The sequence below is a fragment of the Hibiscus syriacus genome, unplaced genomic scaffold (assembly GCF_006381635.1).
Source record: "Hibiscus syriacus cultivar Baekdansim isolate YM2019G1 unplaced genomic scaffold, ASM638163v2 tig00117012_pilon, whole genome shotgun sequence".
Classification (NCBI taxonomy): Eukaryota; Viridiplantae; Streptophyta; class Magnoliopsida; order Malvales; family Malvaceae; genus Hibiscus; species Hibiscus syriacus.
The window spans coordinates 3165037-3186817 of record NW_024063524.1 but is presented as its reverse complement, the minus strand read 5'-3'; the positions used below and the strand labels follow the sequence as shown (position 1 = coordinate 3186817).

The following is a 21781-nucleotide window of genomic DNA, read 5'->3' as shown; positions in this document are numbered from 1 at the left end:
CTCATCCGATTATTTCCTTAAATGGGGTGTTTTCTATAGTAGATTTATGATATCTCGGCGTCTTCAGGGTTGAATCAGATTTTTTTTCGGTCTTGCTTGGGATCTCCCGGCGTCTTTAAGGTGTTTGGATTGTTTATTGGATCTCTAGGCGTCTTCCATTAAAAAATTTGGTATTTATACACAAATATCACCTTAACATTAATTAATTATTTGTTAGACACTGTTTAAGAATATTTTACGGATTTAACAAAATTTTAAATACTTTATATAAAATTAATCATATTTTGTTAGTATTTTATTTAATTATTTAATTATTGTATTATTTAATTATTTTATTTAATTATTTTATTTTTTACAGTTATAAAATGAAAAGTGATCCTTCAATAATTATATATGTATTTATCGGTTTTTAAACTTTTCTCTCGGCTATAAATACGTTCTCCACTCGTAAACATTCACAACAATCCTCTAAACTAGAATAATGTCGTCGCTTCAGTACATATATCCACGTGTTGAGAGCGTATTTATAGCCGAGAGAAAAGTTTAAAAGCCGAGAAATACATATATAATTATTCAAGGATCACTTTCTATTTTATAACTGCAAAAAAATAAAACAAAATAATACAATAATTAAATAAAATACTAACAAAATATGATTGATTTTATAGAAAGTATTTAAAAATTTGCTAGATCCGTAAAATATTCTTAAACAGTGCCTAACAAGTAATTAATTTATGTTAAGGTGATATTTGTGTAAAAATACCAATTTTTTTCATGGAAGACGCCTAGTGATCCAATAAACAATCCAAACACCTTAAAGACGCCGAGAGATCCCAAGCAAGACCGAAAAAAAATCTGATTCAACCCTGAAGACGCCGAGATATCCCAAGCAAGATAAAAAAAAATCTGGTTCAACCCTGAAGACGCCGAGATATCCCAAATCTACTATAGAAAACACCCCATTTAAGGAAATAATCGAATGAGCACGTTAGATTGGGAAATAAATAATCCCTGTAGCATTATCTGGGCGCTTTTGCCATTGGCGGCAAAAGCGCCCAGATAATGCTACAGGGATTGTTTAATTCCCAATCTAACGTGCCTGGCATTGGCATTGCCTTTGCAAACAAATCAAGGACACATATTCATTACTGAATACTTGCAAGAAATACGAACTATATGGTTAGTTTTTATGACTTAATCGACGTAGTCAACTCCAAACCAGCTTAACATCTATTTGGTCAGTTTCTGTGGAAGTATTCATTACCAAGTTTAATTGTAATAGAAAATCCTGATAGAAATGCCATGACAGCTTCTGAAATCACTTATAAACCAGCATTCACTTGGGCAACGCCATTGGTAAACTATAATGTTAAACAACTTGACATCATTTTCATAGATAGAGTAGTAAAAGCTGTTATTATAGTTCTTACTTTCCTATGCTAATTGTTCCATTGTTAGGAAATTGAGTAATGATGCCACTGCCACCTCTGGCGTGGGCTTTTATGAAGGCCTTGATTGGCACTGATAAACTGGTAATTACCATAACCTAAAACGTAAAAACCCTGGCAGGGCTTTCTGGCATTTTTGGGTCAGAATTTGTGACATTTTGCATAAAAAAAACAAGTGAATGAATCCAAATCCTGAAAAACAGTACCTGATGTACAATGAGAGCCATTATAGCAATCACAAGGTCAAAAGGCCTGTAGATGGTGGTTTCATATGCTCTTATTTTTTTAATTAAAAAGTCTGGATTCAATGTGATCCAACAGCTCTGTGAATAATCTGTAAAATTATTGTCTTGGTGAAAAGACGAGATTTCCTTTGATATGGTGACAATTCTCTTCGGTTTTTTATGGCATGCAGAGGTTCGAGCACTGTTTGGATGGCTACAAACCTGAAGGAAAACACACATAATTGAGTCTTTTACTACTTTTTTCCTGGAATGAAAATTTGATGAATCCAGTTGGGCAAAATTAACACAGATTATACTGTTTTTGGTGTTAGGTACATGTGGGGGAAGTCTGTGTTGATGACTTGGTGTAAGTTTGGAAGTCATAGTGCCGTCAATTCCATTGTTTCTTTGCCGGTAGGTATATACGACCACTCACTGTTGGCAAAAAAAAAACTCACGAGAAAAAGATACAAAGCTCTGCAGTGTTACTTGTGAGCGAAACACGCCCTTCTCTCAAAACAAAATACCCATAAACAGAAGAAAAACCATGAAGAATGAGTCTTGTCATGGTGGCCGGTGTTGAAAAAAAATAAAATTTAGAAGGCGATTAAATTACAACCTAAACATGTTTCATCACAGTAACTGCGAAATATTCAGCAACACCCCATGAATTCCTACCAAACTATACAAGATATATGAGTTGCTTTTTTGAAATTCAGCTACCACGTTTATAAGGCATCAATACCTTCTGTAGCTTAGTCCCACGCTGCCTACTTTTCCCCAAACTTCAACACTTTGTTGGTAATTTTTAAATTTTCTCAACTTAATCTTTAAATTTATTTATTTTTCTTTATGTGATGTGATTTTAAATCATGCCACATATTTAGTTGAATGTTATTTTTTAATGGTGTTTTAACATAATTTTAAAGTATAATGTCATTATAAGTATTAAAAGTTTAAATCTAAGCTTTTTTTTATTAAGCTAAAGTGATTATAAAATAACATCAGTTCTAAATATTCTCAATCATTTGATATTAAGTACTCGAACATCAAAATAAATTTGCTAAGTTTAAAAATTTTATTTTTAATGGTCTACGTAAATTCACTTCAGAAATTTAAATAAGTTAAAGACTTAACTATTAAATATTTAAAATGAATAAATTTAATAATAAAATTAATTTTTTTCAGAGTACCAAAATAAAAATATAAATAAAATTGAGCAGTATTCGACTTTAAGGTCAAAATCTTGTGATAGGGGTTAAAAGTAAAATCTCAAGTGTTAGTGCGTAAAAGATGGTGTCATATCAACCAATTGGCAGTCTGCAAAGATTAAATTTCAATAGCTTTTGTTGACTTTCATATGGACTGATTGAAATCATTCATAAGTTGAACATAGATAAACGAATTATAAAGGAAATTTAAATTATTAAAAATTATAGATAAATTATAAATTTAAGTAGAACAACATAAGAAAATTATATATGAATACAAACATCAAAATAATAAATAAATATCATATTAAATTTAATCTTGAAAAAGAATAAATCAAAATAACATCTAAATGATTGATAACGTACCGTAAAAAAGTGTTTAAAAATAGATGATAACATGTCATAAGAATAAAATTATTAAAATTTTAAAAATAAAAAACAAACAAAGATATGATATGATATAAAAAATAAAATAAAATATGTACAGTTAACGTCTAACATTAAAACCAATATCACCATTTTATCAAATATAAACAAGAGAACGCGGCTAAATAGATTTAAAAAGAAAGTAATTTTAGTTTAAATTATATATATATAATAAAAATTATAGATATATGTTTAATTTACTTATAACGTAAATTAATATTTCGAATAATCATTTTATATATATATTCTTAAAATTTCAGTAGTCTTGACATTTTTCTAATCTAAGATTCAACTCCCCTAAGAAGCAATGGAGTACTAAACTTTCCGTAGTTGTATTCGACCACATCTCAATTGTGATCTTTCACGTGTACCATATTATCATATCAATCAGGTACAAAATTGTTCATGGAAAAATAAACAAATTATAACTTTTTCCTTTTCAGATTTTACCCACAAATGCTCTGACTTTTACTTTTCTTCCTTTTAAAAAATCAAAGATAAAACAAAAATTGCATTAAAAAATGTTTCTTTTTAAGAGGTGCATGGATTTTTCAGTATAATTAAGTGGTATGATATGTCTGTTCATATTGAAGTATATAAATATTATTAAATTATATTAAAATAATATATATATTATTATTATCATAAACTTGTTTTTCTGAGTAAATTGGAAATACCAATATCTTTGCCTGTGAACATAACCATGATATGATTCATGCATGAAATAGTACATACTCGGTCCTTGAAAATCTAGAGTACCAGAACTGCAAAAAATTGTACATTCTTCCGACTGCAGTTATGGGCAATATTATACTATAAAACGTGAAAGTCTTTTCACATGCATATCTTCTTATACAAGTGTACCACTTTAAGATTTGAGTGATTAAAGAGAATTTAATTATTTTTTGATGCTTCGGATTCAAACAATATAATCTTTTGTTGAAGCAAAGTAAGAAAAATATTGAGAAAAGTAGAGGAAAATAAGTAGAAGTAGAGAGAACTCTAACTTTGATTAATGTGTTTGTATATATATTTGATGAGTACAAGAGTTCATTATAAAGGGGTGAGGTATGCTGTTGGGATAAATGAAGCTTAAATGGACAACCAAAAATGTGCCAGAGGGGTGAATTGACAATATAAAGTTTAGGGAGTAAGGAATATAAAGATATGGAAATTTGCACAATGATTTATAGTGGTTCGACTTATCAACCAAGTCTACATCCACTACCTAAACTCATCACTTAGGATTTTCCAACAAATCCACTAATTTGTTATTTCTTTTTCAAAGAAAAAGAGATAACATTTACAACTCCCTAGTTTTTCACTTGGCTAAACTAGAACCACTCCCCTTTAACAAAGGTAAAAGAAATGTAAACAAGAAAACCTCACAAGGTAAGTGTTTACAAAATTAAACTCATAAAAACACTAATATTTACAAGAGAAAGAAAAATAAAGATTGAAAATCTTTTTTTCTTGAGTTTGATTGCTTGGGTATGTGTTTTCTCTCTTCTTCAAGTGTCTTTAGCTTGTTTTTATAGGTTAGAATGTGTTTGTGGCCGTTTCTAGCCGTTGGGGAACATTTTTCTGCAAAATAAAATTGCCAAGGACAGGGAGTATCGGTACTCCTTTAATGAGTATCGGTATTTCATTTATAATTTTTAAATCAACTAGTCGTTATTAGCCGTTGGGCTTAACCAATATCGATACTATGCTCATAGTATCGATACTATTGTGTAATACTCCTTTGAGTACCGATACCTATTTTGCATTCTAGAATTTGAACAATCTAGTAATATCGATAATACCTTGAGAGTATTGATACTTATCTTACCTTTGGTATCGGTACCACATGAACAGTATCGATATTGTTCATATAACATCAATACTACATACCCTGAAAAACATTTTATGCTCAAATTCTAGTTTAATGGACTTTGAATCATTTTTGAAAACTTTTAATAAATTCAATCAAATCCAAAAACATTTTGTCTTAAATTTGTTATATCAAAATTTTATAAAACATGATTCAACAATCTCCCCCTTTTTGATATAACAAAACATTTAAAAATTTGTTTTTGACAAAACTCCCCCTTAATAAAACATTTAATGAAAAAAAAAAGATGTGTTTTTGGAAAAATGTTAAAGCCCCCTTTTTCATTCTTGAAATTGAATTTTTCAAACATATACTTCTGTCCCTTTTTCTTATATCAAATATAATTCAAACTTTTAAGTTCAAAAATAACAATGGGAGTAAGTGACAATTTTAACATTAAAATAATTTAAAAAATCAAAGCTCGCCCTCAATAAAAGAATTCCAAACAAACATATGACTTTAAAAGCTTGACACAAAATAATCGAATTTCAACAAAGATGAAAAAAACATGTTAGTAACACAAGAAATTCATATATCCAAGTCTAATAAACTTTATGCAATATTAATTGTTGAATTTAAGTGCATGTAAATAAAGTTATCCAAAAAAAAAATGTTATGCATTTGAAAAATTGATATCAATTGTTTGAGATATATCATTTGCAATAAGTCACATGCATAAATATTTAAATTAAGGTCAAAACTTAAAATATGTAAAAAAAACATTAAAACCAATTTTGACCAAAATTCATTATGATGAACAAACATTTATGAAAAATTGAACAAACATTTACGAAAAATCATTAAAATTTTAGGAAATGTTCATCACAAGTCCTTTCAACATACATGAGATAGAAAACATAAAATTATTTAAAATCAAAACTCATGCATGCTTAAACTAAATGAGCAACCAATTAATCAAAACAAAATCATTAAGCTTAGAGGTTACCCATTCATTTTCAAGTGTGGCTAGAGCATTTCAGTATCTTCATTTTCATCACCATTGCTCCCACACACCTACAAGAGACATTTAAGTGGGTTTTGGTATCCAAATTGCTTTGGATCATTGAACATTAGTTTCAATGCCCCTTGTTCATTTTGGAACCCATACTTGTTTATTTTAAAACGTTTTCCTTTCTTAAAAGGACAAGTATGTTCCAAATGACCATGAAAATGACAATGTGAGCATTTTTCCATTTTTAAACGTAATGAGTTGTTTTTAGAAATTAATTCTTTTTCTTTTGTTAAACTTTCAAGCTTAACTTTCAAATCAAAATTTTCTTTTTCTAAATAATTGATTCGAGTTATTCGAGTTTCTATACTAATTTTATTATAATTATTTATAGTATTATGGCAATGATTTGTTTCAAATTTTTGACTTCTCTAACCATATAAAGATATATATATTTTATATTCTTTTCACATTAAAATGTTATTTAATATATCAAATACAATCTAAAATTATGAAATATATTCATAATATTACATTTTAAAGAAATTATTTTGAGGAAAAATATTGATGAGAGTATAAAAGAGTCAAGGAATTGATGGGAAGAAAGAATTTGCAAACAATTGTAGTCAAAAGAACAAATTGAGTAAAATGAAAAGTTAAGGAACTAAATAAAAACATAAATTACATTTTTAGTAAACAAATAAGAATTGAAGTTACATAGATATTCGATTGTGGTATATGAGCATGTAGTTAAATTTTGGTAAAAACGGACTTAAAATAAAGGTTAGAGTGAAGAAATAAGGAAATTATAAAAAATTGAGGGACTAACTTGAAAAATAGAAAAAAATTATCAAAAAGAGGAATTGAAAGTACATATGTGTTGTACGATGGTTTAGGAACATATAGTTCAAATTTGGTAAAAAAAACATACTTAAGATAAGGAAAATATAAAAAATTGAGGGACTAAATTGAAAAATAGAAAATTTGTTATCAAAAAGAGGAATTCAAAATACATATGTATTTTTTGATGGTTTAGGAGCATGTGATTCAAATTTGGTAAAATCATACTTAAAATAAAGTAGTAATTGAAGAAATAAAAACATTATAAAAATTTGAGGGACTAAATTGAAAAATAGAAATTTTTTTATCAAAAGTGGAATTGAAAGTACATATATATTCTATAATGGTTTAGGAGCATGTAATTTAAATTTGGTAAAAAACGAACTTAAAATAAATGATGAATTGAAGAGATAATAAAATCATGGACTAAATCGTAAAATTGTCAAAATACTTAGTCAATTTTTTGTTTTTTTTTCGAGTAACACCAAATTTCAAAATTTCAACTTGACTCGTACTAAAAATAGGATTGATAATTCGAGTTGACTCGAATAATTTAAAATTTAAAAAATTAACTTTTCGAGTTGAGTCGAGTTTTGCTTACTCTAAATCTCGTGTCACCTTTTTTCTTACTCTAATTCAGTCCAAAAATATTTTTCCCTTAAAATTGTTATATCAAAATAGGTTCAACAATTTCTCTAATGGTTGAGGCATGGTTAGAAATGCACTTGATCCTTGGTTTAATTCTAATTAGTGTTCAATGTCACTTTGTTTTATTTTCCCTTAGTGGCATGTTGTCACCATATTGGTGAAAATATTATCTAATTAAAAATATTAAAAATAATTTTTAAAAAATCATCCAATTATGTTGTCACACGAGTCACCTTTGACATGCGCGTCACATGATTAAAGGATTAAATATATTAAATTAATTTAAAATTATGATCAATTTGATAGAATAAGTAAATAATAAGGATTAAATATATAATTAGACCAATTTTATTGTCTTTTTCTTTTCTTATATTGCATCTCTATTTTTTTTTCAATAAGTATGTTTGTATGAAACGTTTAAATATGTCTTTATGACACGTTTTCTTATGCCTTTGTGACACGTTTTCTTATGCCTTTTGACATGTTTTCGATAGTTTAGCCATTTTTTATTTATCTTTTTATAAGGGTTGATTTGACATCGTTACAACTGATCATAATGATGCTTATTTGATATCTTGTCAGTATTCCCTGCTTTGTATCCTCGGATTGGATTTATATATCCGATTTGCATTCGTGGATATATTTTCACGTCGCTCGAGTTTGATTCATGGTTTGTTGGTGGTCTTTCAATAGCTTGATCCCTTTTTGTGATCCGTTTGCCAATGAGATTAGTTTTATTTGTATCTTTTTTTTTTGAGTTTCTTGACTAGATTTTTAATATTTCATTGTATGGTCCTTTTGTGTTCTTAAGTTGCTAGTTTTATTTAAATGGTCATAGGAAATTGTCCTAATTATGTTCTTAATTTACGATTATGATAGTAAATTTTCATTGTAACTTGATATATTTTCTATTTCGAATAAAATTAGTTGTTGATGTAAAAAAATAGTTGAATGACATGATTGACAAAATTTCAAAAATAGTGGTTAAAATGAAAGGGGTAATAGTTAGATAATTACTGATATAGTTTACCCATAAAAAACCATAAAAGTAGATCCGGTTTGAACGAACCGGTATATGCCGCGTAAATCAGAGGCTCGAGGAAGCTTACATAGTTTGTTCTTATGAAAATACAAATATTGTCCGAGGAAAGGGAGAAAAAATAAAACAGAGACGAAAAGGAAGGAACTTGTTTTAGGAACAAAAAAGAACTTTATTTTTCAGAATAGGGTCCCCCGATGGAGACCGGACAAAGCGGCGGTGCCCTAGGCGGTGACGATCTATCCCCGTCGTCTCCCGCGGCAGCCATATCACGGTGGACTTTCGAGGTGTCGCGGCGATACCAGCACCTCCTGGACAAGACGGTTCCTCACGTTCTCTACCGTTGGATCGGATGTCTGCTGGTGGTTTTGATCTACGCCGTACGCGTGTACTTTGTGCAGGGATTCTACATCATCACCTACGGCCTCGGCATCTACTTGCTGAATCTGTTGATGGATTCCTTTCTCCTCAGGTAGACCCCGAGATGCAGGATGGCCCCTCGCTCCCCACTCGCGAATCCGATGAGTTTCGCCCTTTCGTTCGCCGACTCCCCGAATTCAATTCTGGTTTGTTTTAACGGCTTTAATTTCGTAAAATGATTGTTCTTAATGTTAAATTAGGTTTCATTGATTTGAACAATCAGAGATATTTTTTGTGATTAAAACTTGCTAGATGAAAGATTGTCTCCTTTTTTGGCAGTATTCCAAACTTTAGGATAATTTAATTTATTCTGATTTGAAACCGGCAAAGGATTTTAGAAAGTTCATTTGAGTGGAAAAAAGAAGCCTCCATTGCATGATGATAAAACTCACTCGCAGGCCACTATGGCCATGGGGGAAGAATTTGATCTTGAAGTTTTTTTTATCATTGCTGATATATGAAGAGATCGTGAATTCTTATTATAAAATGAAAAATATAGGGATTCGGAATCAAGTGTTTCCAATTTTAAGGCACATTCTGAAATCTAAGCTGATGCTAATCGAATTAGTTTTTTTTTCTTGCTCCCGAATTATGGTACCCGGACTACATATGCGTAGTATTTAGAGGATTGTACCTTCCTACCTGTGTCAATCATAAGCGTCCGGATGATATAGCTCTTGAATGTCCAATGCTTATGCATTCAATGTAGATGAGAATGATTAGAAATTTCAATCTGTTCCTTCCATTTCCAAGGTACATGACAATTGGAGCTTGTTATTTTCATATAGGCTTTAACACATTCACACTTGTCTGCTGGATGGTGTCTGTTTGTAGAAACTTGTTTTGTAAAGTGTTCAGCTTCAAGGGTAGCCTTACCATGTAATAGAACTAATGAAAAATTCAGGTTAATGAATCCAATTTGATTCTTTGACTTTGAGTTTTTCTAATACCATAGAGCGCTACACTCTTGTTGAATCCTTTTTGAGCTTGATGTGAAACAAAGATCAGGAGAAACAAGCAGCTTCTTTTTCCGGCATCTTTTTTCTTCTAGATTCTCTTGTTCTTTGTCTATAGCTGTTACGTAATTTAAGCTGCAGGGTGCCATGAAACGTAGTTATTTACTTTCCAAAATGTTTTGCTGAATGCTAAGATATTTGTCTATTATGTGGCCCTTTTTGTGTGAAGGTACTCGATTACAAAGGCTTTCTGCATTGCTTTCGTGATGACACTATTCAGTGTGTTTGATGTGCCCGTCTTTTGGCCAATACTCCTTTTCTATTGGTTAATGTTATTCATCCTAACCATGAAGAGACAGATACTACACATGATCAAATACAAATACGTTCCTTTCTCATTCGGGAAACAGGTATTTCTGAATCCATCTTCCTTTGCTACTGAGAGGTAGGGTATTCAGTGTCCTATTTCTCCTTGGTATATTCAATTGCATGATCAATTGTATTGTTCTTTGTTTCTTTTGTTAGCGATATAATGGCAAGAAGGTGTCTTCAACAGAAAGCACAAACCTTCCCAAAGATTAAACTCCTCAGGTGTGTGTCTGTATTTATCTCTGTATAATTTACTGGTAATACAAGTGCACTTATAGGACCATCAGTTGCACATTGAATATTTTTTAATTTTCTCCTGCCTTTTACTGGATTAAACTTTAAGGTGTAGTGGTGAAGTTTAGCATTAGATAAACCAAAGTTATCCACACAGAAAACTTTGTATGGAAGGGACCTGCAACATTTTCCGTCGCCTGTAACTTCATCTGATGACATGTATTTTTATTTAGATAACTACTCAATCAGGCATTGCAGTTGGCTTATATGAAATTATAGTTTTGAATTGTACTTTTGAAATATCCTATCATTCAATTCATAACTTTCACCTTTATTTAGATTAAAGGATTTGTGAGAACGGTGATGTTTGTGGTGTATTGTCGATACCCTGTTTCTTGATTTCTTTAGCTGTTTACTTGTAATGGAAGTCAAAATCCCAACCTTGTAACTTGCAAACTGACTTTCTCAACAGCCTGTACTTGATGCTCCCTATTACAAGATTTATGTGTAAGTGTGTAAATCAAAGAAGAAAAAAATCGACGACTCAGCTTACATACTTCCTCAATGAAGCAGTTAATCAAGCACCCCAAGAAACTATTGATGGAAAAAGGAAAAGGAAAAGGAAAAAGGTAGCCGAAACTCAAGAGGAATGTAAGAGACATGCATGTATAAAATCGGCTGCAGTGAGAGGTAGTTATCCATACGTACCCAACCCAACACCCAATAAGACCATCTGCATTCTCCCTCGTTACTCTAATTTCTCGGTGCAGCAGTTGCAGCTCGGGCATAGCATAGATTCCCAGCTAAGTTATGTTCAAAACGCCTAATTGCGTTTGTCTGCTCTTGCTTCATCGTACGTTCTTTTACTTGGACGTTTTGATCTGGATGTTCATGTCTTTGTAGTATGTTTGACCGTTGGTTCTTGGAGGCCTATCACTGGATTTCCATTAGCAGGGAGTTCGGAGGGAGTATCTGGCCATGGAGTGCGTTTCGATGGAACAGTGATCTCCAAAGGTGGGTCTATTATTCATCTGCATGGCATGCAAAATAATGAGCGACACAATACTAATATAAGGAGAATAGTCTGAGATATTCACCTAGGAGGGAACTTGCTATTAGCACGAGCTTCAACTCGATGCCACCAGAGCAAAACTTGACGTCCACAGCTTCCGACTGGTTCCACCACCGAAGGGTCTTTAACCAAACTCAATGGATTCTCAATTTCCCCATCCAATGTATCGATGTCCTTAATCCAGTCTGGCTTATCTCCGTCTTTCCAAAGCAATCTAGAATTCAAAACGAATCCCGACCACTCCAACATCTTAGGCAGCACGGTTGCTCTGTCATGAATATAAGCAGAACTTTTTCCAGTAAAGGGCGACGTGTTAAACGTATGCCACCCTGCCAACATATTAGACGCGTTACAAGCCGGACCTTGAACCAACATTGGAGGATTCTCCTCTTTCTTCTGATTGGCCATCTCATCGGAATTAGCCGAGTTAGCAAGTATTCCAACCGGATTTAGCATCCGTTGCTTGAACCCGACGTTAATGGTTTTCAAACCGGATTTAGCAATAAGCGCCGCCGTTTCTTTGCTGATGCCACCAGCTTCCACAACAACCCATACTAGATCGTAAGGGACCAGCATTAGTGCGTGCATGACACCTGTCAAATGCAGAGCTTGAAAAGTCCGTACCTACGTCGTTATGACCACGATGATTTTCCGGGGATCCTTCCTACCGAATTACAACCACTGCTCCGTTTGAATTCTCTCTATAATCCGGTGCGCTTTCATGACCTCTACAGGGTTCGGGTGCGGCCACGTGCGGATCCGGATCCTGTGCCGCCCGACAACCACACGCGAATTAATAGTCATTTTGTTAAGCAGCAGAAACGGGATGTTGCCGACGGGGTTGGTGGGCAGAACGAAGTGGAAATCCAGCGTTCTGGCGAGCTCGGAAGAGGAGTGAAATGGCGACGTGTAGAAGTTGGTGGAGGAAGCGGAGAACAAAAGGAAGACCAAGCGAGAGAAACGGAAGCCGAGGACCAAGCTAATTAAGCAAGAGAGACCATGAAGGACGAGCCAGAAAATAGCTGCGGATGATTTGATGGCGCTGTCGGGAGACAAATCCAGCGGCATTGATGATCTGAAGCTGTAGCTTCGACGGTTGAGATAGCTTTGCTGTAACGCCGATAGCTCATTTTTTATCTCAACCCGAAGCTCCGGCAACAGAGAGGATGATGAAATGAAGAATTAAGATGAAATTATTTGTTGGAATTTGTGGTTGGTTGGAATTTGGTGTGGAGGGTGGATTTAACGAGTTGATAAAAGAATGTTTTTTTTGTTGGTCTGAATACTTTGAAATTACGGGATGAATTGATTTTGGAGTTGTTTTCGGTTTCCTGCTTTCGGTTTGGTGTTTATATATATCTTTCTTCTTTGTGTTTATTTATTATACTGTGAAAGTGAAGGGATAGAAACAGGGTTGGAGAGGATACACAAATTTATCCTGTAGCTAAATATACTTGATTTATAAAAAATTATATGAAACATTATTATATGAAACATATGTACACGACTTCACAAATTTTATCTTATAATTTCGAATTAATCAAGACTAAATTTTAAAAAACTGAAATGAAAACAAAAAAAAATTACTTTAAAAGCCATTTATTATAATTTCATCCATTAATTACCGTTGAAATTGATTTTATTGCGATTGATTATGTGCCTTCTATAGCAAACTCTTCCATCTTAAATTAAGCAACCCCATGCAATTTGCAATTGCTTTTATATTAGTTATACTTAAATAAGTTTTATCAGTATTATATAAAAATTAATTAAAGTATTATTTATAGTCATTTAATAAATTTACTTAACAATCCTAAAAACCCATTAAAGAAATTATGAGGATGTTTAGTAGAACTTTTTATCAAACCGTGAACCAAATTTGGCATTTTCATATTATTTTATCTTCCTCATTCCAAACAAAAATGAAGAACACCCACCAACTTGAAAAGAAAAGCATCATCTTTTATTTTATCTTATTTATTTATTTATTTGGTGTTGTTGAACTCCATTAAACTTAAAAAACTATACCAGTATTAGAAAAACTTAAAAAAAAACTATAAACCACAAGCATATGGTATAATCATTATGCCGTTAAAAAAACCTCCTAATTCTATTATAATTAATTAAAGCACTCATTGTCTTTATTTATACATAAAACAAATGTGTTTAGCATATGCCATTAGGTCAAAATTAAATTATTCGTTTTTATTTGAGTTAAATAATCAGAAAAATATTAAATTTAATAATTATTTAAAAAACAAGTAGTAAGGGATTATTGGTTGGCTAATTAGAAAAGGTGGGTTGAAAAATGGTAGAGTAAGAGAGTGATAGCCGATTGATTAGCTGAATGAAAGGGATGAGTGAGGCCACTAATATGAGAGTGGTAGCTAACACCTATGTTTGAGTAAAGTTTATATTAAATACTAATAGCATATACATGACAACTAGTATAAACGAATAAATTAGATGGATGTCATTACTGATAGTATATGTGTTTCTTGATAAATAAGATACCAAGCACTCCTTACTACGATTTGCTCTTTACCTACGCGTGAAAATCATCACACACTAAGTATACACTTAGTGAGACATAATCAATAATACAAGGTAAACCATAATAATAATAATAATAATAATAATAATAATAATAATAATAATAATAATAATAATAATAATAATAATAATAATAATAATAATACAAAACATATCGTATGAGAGTATATGTATATATAAAAGAAACTTATACCAAGTTATTTCCAATTCAGAGATAGTTAAAATCATCAAGTTATATATAATCATTTTATGCTAAATCACTTATAATAAATGGAAAGTTTAATTTTCTCACTTATTTGTCATGATTTGCACTTTTCAAAATTTATTTCTGTCATAATCCAAGGTATAAATGAGGATGCAAGGTATACGAGTCACTGAGAATGCATTTTTAGTGTAAGTCACTTGTATAGATATCATCAACACTATGTCAATGTACCATTAATCAAGAATACCATAGTACCATAAACACTCTACTATGAGTTAAAAAATATTTATGAGTTATTAATTTTAATTAAATCTAAGTCATTTATTTATTTAAATCTAATTATTATAAATTAGTGTAAAACTTATTAATTTTACTAGTGTGAGTGGATCCTAACCTTCTCTCTCTATATAATTAGAATTTAATTAGAGAGAGAATCTTCAGTAACCATGTTGCCAACTACATGTCATTTATAGTATGAAACTAATTTGGCCTTCGAACACGATAAAAAATTAATTAAGTATGTATTTCATAATATTTGTCACGTCATTAGTTATTATGGACCATCGCATCAATATTTGAACTGCTACATCATCACCATAAATTATCACATCAATATTGTAACGGTCAATAACAAAAAACGTTAGTTGAAGGTCACATTGAGTTTATTTTCTGGTAAAATGTATCTTAGACCCTTATACTTTTAAAAGAAAACAATGTAACCTTCGAATTATTATGAGTTTATGGGTTTGAAATTTTGGATTGAAGTAAAAGATATATTAGTTTATTGTAAGTTAAAATATATTTATTTATGAGTTGTAAATTTTAATTAAATTTAAGTCATTCATTTATTCAAATATAATCAATATATATATATCGGGTTAGGATCCAGTTACACGATGTAAAACTCTTTATTTTTACACAGATTTAGGATAGTTAGATGAGTGAAAATAAATGGCTCGGATTAACTCCTTGTTTTTTCCCCAAGTGAACATCTTCACTAGGGGTGGCAACGGGGCGGGGACGGTTTTGCATTACTCAAGTCGTCCCCAACACTTGCGGGTACGATTTTGGGAATCCCTATTATATGTTTCGGGGATTTTTTTGTCCCCATACCGATCCCTACGGATTTCAGTTAATCCTCATCCAAAAAAATAAACAAACATTTTTGAAATCAATGTAACACCTAAAACTTGTAATATATCAAATTGTCTTAAATTGGTCTCTATCTATAATATGAAAGTTTCAAACGTCAATATTATCTAATACCCAATATATATGTACAATCTTAACCATTTTCAATCTCAACAAATCAATGTATATTAAAAGAGAATATCTAAACTTCAATTTTAGTTCATCTGAGATGTAACAGATGCATCATGTAATCTCACAATCTTATCATATATATATATATATTTTTATTAAAATATATATTAAGGGTATATAAGTAAATGATTATGAATATATTTTTTTAAAATTTTATAAAATATCAGGGATTTCTATAGATATTTTTTTGGGGATTTTCACGGTTATTCACAAGGTACAGTTTGGATATAATAATCCCCGTCCCCATCTCCATTTGAGCTTCGAGGATAAAACTTCCCCCATCCCCATCCCAGTGGGTGAAGATTTCGGTTATTTCCCATCTCGTCGATTCAGATCCCCACAATTTTCGGGTTTTCCCTACTCGATTGCCACCCATAATCTTTACATATCCTACTGTTAATCTGAGTAATTTATTTTCACTCATCCAACGATCCTAAATCTATATAAAACTAAAAGAATTTTACGTGTAACTGGATCCTACTCTATATATATATATATATATATATATATAATATAAATATAATATTCACCAAATTAACTTTATGCGAGGTCACCTCCTCTAGCTCAGGGATCTCCAAGATGCTTTCACCCTTTAAAAGGTCAAATTTAATAGCATATCATTCATATGAGTTTGCTTTTATGTAAGAATATTTGTGTTTTTCAGTTTCATACATAAAATTAAGAAATTATTATATCTAATATAAATTAAATTATTTAGATAAATAACTTGAAACGATGATTCTTTATAAGAACAATTAATGAAAAGATGAATATTTATTTTGTAGGATAGGATGAAACCCAAAAAGTTGTGGTTAGAATCTGGTGAATAAAATTTGGACATTTTAGTTCATTATCTTTTCTCAACTTATGGGTTTAAATTTTAAGACTTTAGACATAGAAAATTGTTGAGTGGCCGCAATTGATGCAGCGGACTGGTACGACCAGACATCATCATCATCATCATGTGATTGTGAATTTCAGTGATGAAAATGTATAATACATGATTTTAATTAATTTTTTTGGATTTGTAAAAATAACCAACGAGTTCGAAACGTGATTTAAAATTCGCAACGCGAACTCTAATTTCGTAACGCAAATTTGGAATTCGCAACACGAATTTCCCAAATTCGTAACTCAGTTTTCAAATTCGCTTTTCGAATTCGGATTTTGCAACTCAATTACCGATTTAGGTAAATACGGTATAAAAAAAATCCACAACTCGAATTCGTCAATTTCGCAACTTGAATTCGCCAATTTCGCAATTCGAATTCGTCAATTTCGTAACTCAATTACCGATATAGGTAAACACGGTATAAAAAATCCGCATTTCGAATTCAATTACCGATGTAGGTAAACACGGTAGAAAAAATACACAACTCTAATTCGCGTTGCAAAATTGGTGAATTCGAGTTGTGGATTTTTTCTACCATGTTTACCTATATTGGTAATTGATTTGCGAAATTGGTGAATTCTTTTTCTACCGTGTTTACCTATATTAATAATTTAGTTGCGAAATCCGAATTCGAATTACGAATTTGAGAAATTCGTGTTGCGAATTTGGAAACTGTGTTATAAAATTGGAGTTCGTATTGCGAATTTGAAATCGCGTTGCGAATTCGTTGGTTATTTCTTCAAATCCAAAAAGAATTGGTTAAAGTCATATATTATAAGACATTTTCGGTCACTAAAATTATCTTCTCTAATGTGAAACTCTAAAATCTATTTTTTTTTTATTTATATATATAGTAGATTACATTGTTTTTTTTAACATGACGAGCATTCGATATATTAGCCGTTAATGGTATCATCTAACAAATATATGAGAAATACAATCAGGAGGATTATCATAGTTATAATAAAATGTGAAAATTAGATAATGCATAAGAAATTAAGGTATCCGCACTCATGTTAGCTGAACCGCGGGTCTCATAGATTTTTAGATTCGAAAGATAAATAAATGTACCAAATATATGGAAGAAAAAAAATTTCAGTTAGTTATATTTACTGTTTCTTTAATTGAGTAATTAATTTGCTAAAATAAAACATCTAATTGCATCACTAACATTTTAAGATTAGTAATGATTTTTTTTTATAATTTAATTATTATATTTTATTTCAATATCTCCTTTTTCTATCCGAAACTATTCCATCTAGAACTTAGAGAGAAATAATAGTGTATGTAAATGTTGAAAATAAAATAAAAAGTTCTAAAATTTGAGAATATATTATTCTTTATTAGTAATTAAGATGACTTTGAAAAGAGCATTATATATGAAAAGACATATGCCCATTGATGTTATTTTTTTGTGTGAAATTCAAACATGTGAAATCATCTCTTGATCTCCATGTGGTGGATGAAGAATCACACAACAGAGTAGTGGTCAAAGTTAAGTTCTCATGCAATTAGTATCCAAGAAAATTTAACTTATTATAATATAGTCCTGCTGGGAAATGTCAATATCAACGAATAAGATCTTTGCAAGGGCTGCCAACTGCTCTACAAAACAATATTCCATTAATTGATTATTGTTTTAATAATTTGATTATTGAGTTCGTTAATATAATTTTATCTTTTATATCGTTTAAGTAACAATTATATGAAAATATGTAAATTTATTCTACTTTTATTGTCCTTTTCTTATAAAATAATTTTTTTTATTTTAAAAGAATTTTATCTATTGAATTGATTCATTTATCTTCGTATTTCTTTTCCTTTTTTTTTGTCTTTTCATCATATTTAAATTTTGGAACTTCTCATAATAGAAATTAGAGTTTGTTTGATTTTGCAAAGATTATGAGAAATGTCCTTTTGTATTTTTAAATGATTTATGTAAAATGTTTTTCATGGTTTTATTTTATTGATATAATTATCATTGATGATTTATTGATTAATTAATTTAAATATAATATTTTATAAACCCATTATAAATTAAGTTTTTTAATTCATTTTTCTTCTTTTACATCATCAAACATTTAACCTACTTTAAAAAAAATCACACCTTATTTCGAAAAGCAACTTTGATATTTTATTTTATTTTTTTAAACAAGTTTGATTGATGTTGAATGAAATGATCAACTGTGTTCTGGCTTGAGGGTCTATTATTAGGGATTGTTCCTTATACGTAATAAGTTTTTGTTTCAAAAAGAAGTGTTTAATCTTTGCTTTATGTAATTTTTAAAGATATCTTTTTTAAATAAAAATCTTTTTTAGAATAAATAATAACCAAATTAGTTTTCACAAAAACGTATATTTCATTATTTAATGATTTTCGACCGAAACTTATATTTCATTAATAAAATGACTGGCTACCAAATTAATGTTAAAAAGTAAAAATAAAATAAAATTGACAGACTCAATTAAAAACTTAATCCTAATCCATCTTCTTGGCCTTATTCGGCCATCACACAAGTGGGAAAATGACAAAGGTAAAAAAAAAATAGCTGAAAAGCATAGAAGTCAATTGTTTCATGCTAGCAACAACTTTATTCTCACTCTACTATAATTAATTAACAATTCTGATTGAAAATTACTAGTATCATTAATTAATTATTATTGTAGATCTGACTTAAAATCAATTAATTTTCAATGCGAAAACAATTAACACATAAGAATCTTAATAAGATAATTAAATTAATTAAATCAAGCTCATGACATAATTATTAAGAATTATATTAAAATAAATGAAAACTTAATTAATGATTCTATTATGATCATTGAATATCCCAAAAGCAAAAAATAATAAATGTTATCTAATCTCAATATTGTATAATCCTCAATTCGTCTTGTGGTAATATCAAAACTTGTTTAATTCTTACTGAAAGAATCAAAACCCAAAACATAGAGTATTCTTGTTTTCTTTTTAAGAGAGAAAAAGAGAGTCTTGAAAAAAAACTATCCGTTACGTGAGTTTTAAAAAAATTAATTCTGCTATGTTTTTAAATCACAAAATAACTGAAAGGCTAAAATAATAAAAATGCCCCTCTAGTTTTCAATTACACATAACAACACTCAAACTTATATTTTCACGACATAAGATGAAGATATTTACACCTGATAATCGACTCTTCAATACTATACTAATCACCACGATATGTATAACAATAATTATCAATTACTTAAATTACAAAATTAATATTAAAAATCCAAATATTTAATAGTTTTGACCCGACTTTTCCCCTCTGTGGTAACCTTCGTTAAGACCAAATTAACCCACAATAATCAGATGAAGACAAAATTGTAAGTACATGAATGTTCCCTCCACTAAAACCCTAGATTATTAAAACTAGTCCAAGATATTTCAATAAATAAATAGCAGATGACAGCTTAGTCACGTAATTTGACCATAAGTCCACCCTTTCCCTTTATCAACGGCACTTCTATCTTCATTTTCTTTTCACTTTTTTCCTTTGAATGGTTTTGTTGCAGACATGGCTACTGAGTTGATTACGAGTTACAGAAACAACAACGGTTTCACATCGAAAGTGGAAGAAACCGCTGTTCAAGAAGCTGCTTCTGGGCTTCAAAGTGTCGAGAAACTCATTAGATTACTCTCTGAGACTTGTAATAATCAATCTTCTTCAATCTCAACGAGATCCTCCACGGATTTAGAAATGGACTGCAAAGTTGCAGCCGACGTTGCTGTTCCCAAGTTCAAGAAATTTATCTCTCTTCTGGGTCGAACCAGGACCGGCCACGCCCGTTTTAGAAGAGCCCCGATCCCGTCCCCTGCTTCAAATCAAGATCAGGAAACAAATGTTTATTACCCAACGCCGATCAAGCAGATTCCACTGTCGGTCACTGCTTACCATCATCATCACCAGAGTGGGGGTTTAGAGAGGAAAGATTCATCAAAAATCATCAATTTTTCATATTCTTCAGCTGGGAATTCGTTTATGTCATCACTGACGGGAGATACTGATAGCAAGCAACCATCTTCTTCATCTGCGTTTCAAATCACTAATCTTTCTCAAATCTCCTCTGCTGGGAAGCCTCCTTTGTCTTCTGCTTCTTTGAAGAGGAAGTGTTGCTCTGAGAACTTGGGTTCCGGCACTAAATGCAACGGCTCTTCTGGTCGCTGCCATTGCTCTAAGAAAAGGTACATCCTATATTCATACCTTGTACAAAGTTATCAATTTCATAGCTCTCATTATGTTTAATTTTCTTACATGAGTTTGGGTCTTGTTTCATGTTTGGTCTTGGACAGAAAGCAGAGATCGAAAAGGGTTGTAAGGGTTCCGGCGATAAGCCTAAAGCTGGTCGATATCCCACCGGATGATTACTCATGGAGGAAATATGGTCAAAAACCAATCAAGGGTTCTCCACATCCCAGGTACAATATTAAATTAATCTTCCCTTCTTTAAACAAAGTTGATAGTTTGAGATCAGTTTCCAACATGTTCTTCTGTTTGTCTGGTTTTGGAACAGGGGTTACTACAAGTGCAGTAGTGTAAAAGGATGTCCGGCTCGGAAGCATGTGGAAAGAGCTTTAGATGATCCATCGATGCTTATTGTTACCTATGAAGGCGACCATAATCATTCTCCCTCTGTTGCAGAAACTAGCAACCTCATCCTAGAATCTTCATAGATCAACTTTCACCTTTGATTTCTCAAACATTTCCCTGTAATATATATGCCTAAGCTTTCTCTAATTCAAAGGAAGAAGAAATGGTAGATTTTGCAATTATTATCAAAGAAAGAAAGTGGGATTCAATTCCATTTAACATTTTAATTTGTTTACTTCTAATCTGTTTTCCTTTGCATGAGATGCCTATTACTTCACTTTTTTATTGGATTAATGAAGTTAATTTTCTACGTTTGGTGCGCGTACATGGTGACTCAAAAGTGTCAAAATGAGAAAAAAAAAGGAAAGTTAGGCGAAAGTCAAAACGGGTGGGTGGAGAGTCGATAAATTTGTGGCCTTTAAGGACGGATTGGGACCCAATATATTGTTCATAATTTTGTTGTCTGCCTCCGACGTCAACCTTTGTCAT

At 31.0% G+C, this 21781-nt stretch overlaps 1 protein-coding gene and 2 pseudogenes across 1 annotated transcript; 2 read left to right on the top strand and 1 right to left on the bottom strand.

The window, feature by feature from the left end:
• The first annotated feature begins 8729 nt into the window (after positions 1-8729).
• On the top strand, positions 8730-10982 carry LOC120195424 (annotated as a pseudogene).
• Positions 10983-11460: 478 nt separating this feature from the next.
• LOC120195377 lies at positions 11461-16110 on the bottom strand (annotated as a pseudogene).
• Positions 16111-20161: 4051 nt separating this feature from the next.
• Positions 20162-21519, top strand: LOC120195325 (probable WRKY transcription factor 15). Its single transcript, XM_039197391.1, has 3 exons — positions 20162-20886; positions 20995-21120; positions 21216-21519. The coding sequence occupies exons 1-3, from the start codon at positions 20219-20221 to the stop codon at positions 21373-21375; spliced, it is 954 nt and encodes a 317-aa protein (XP_039053322.1). The 5' UTR covers positions 20162-20218; the 3' UTR covers positions 21376-21519.
• Positions 21520-21781: the final 262 nt, after the last annotated feature.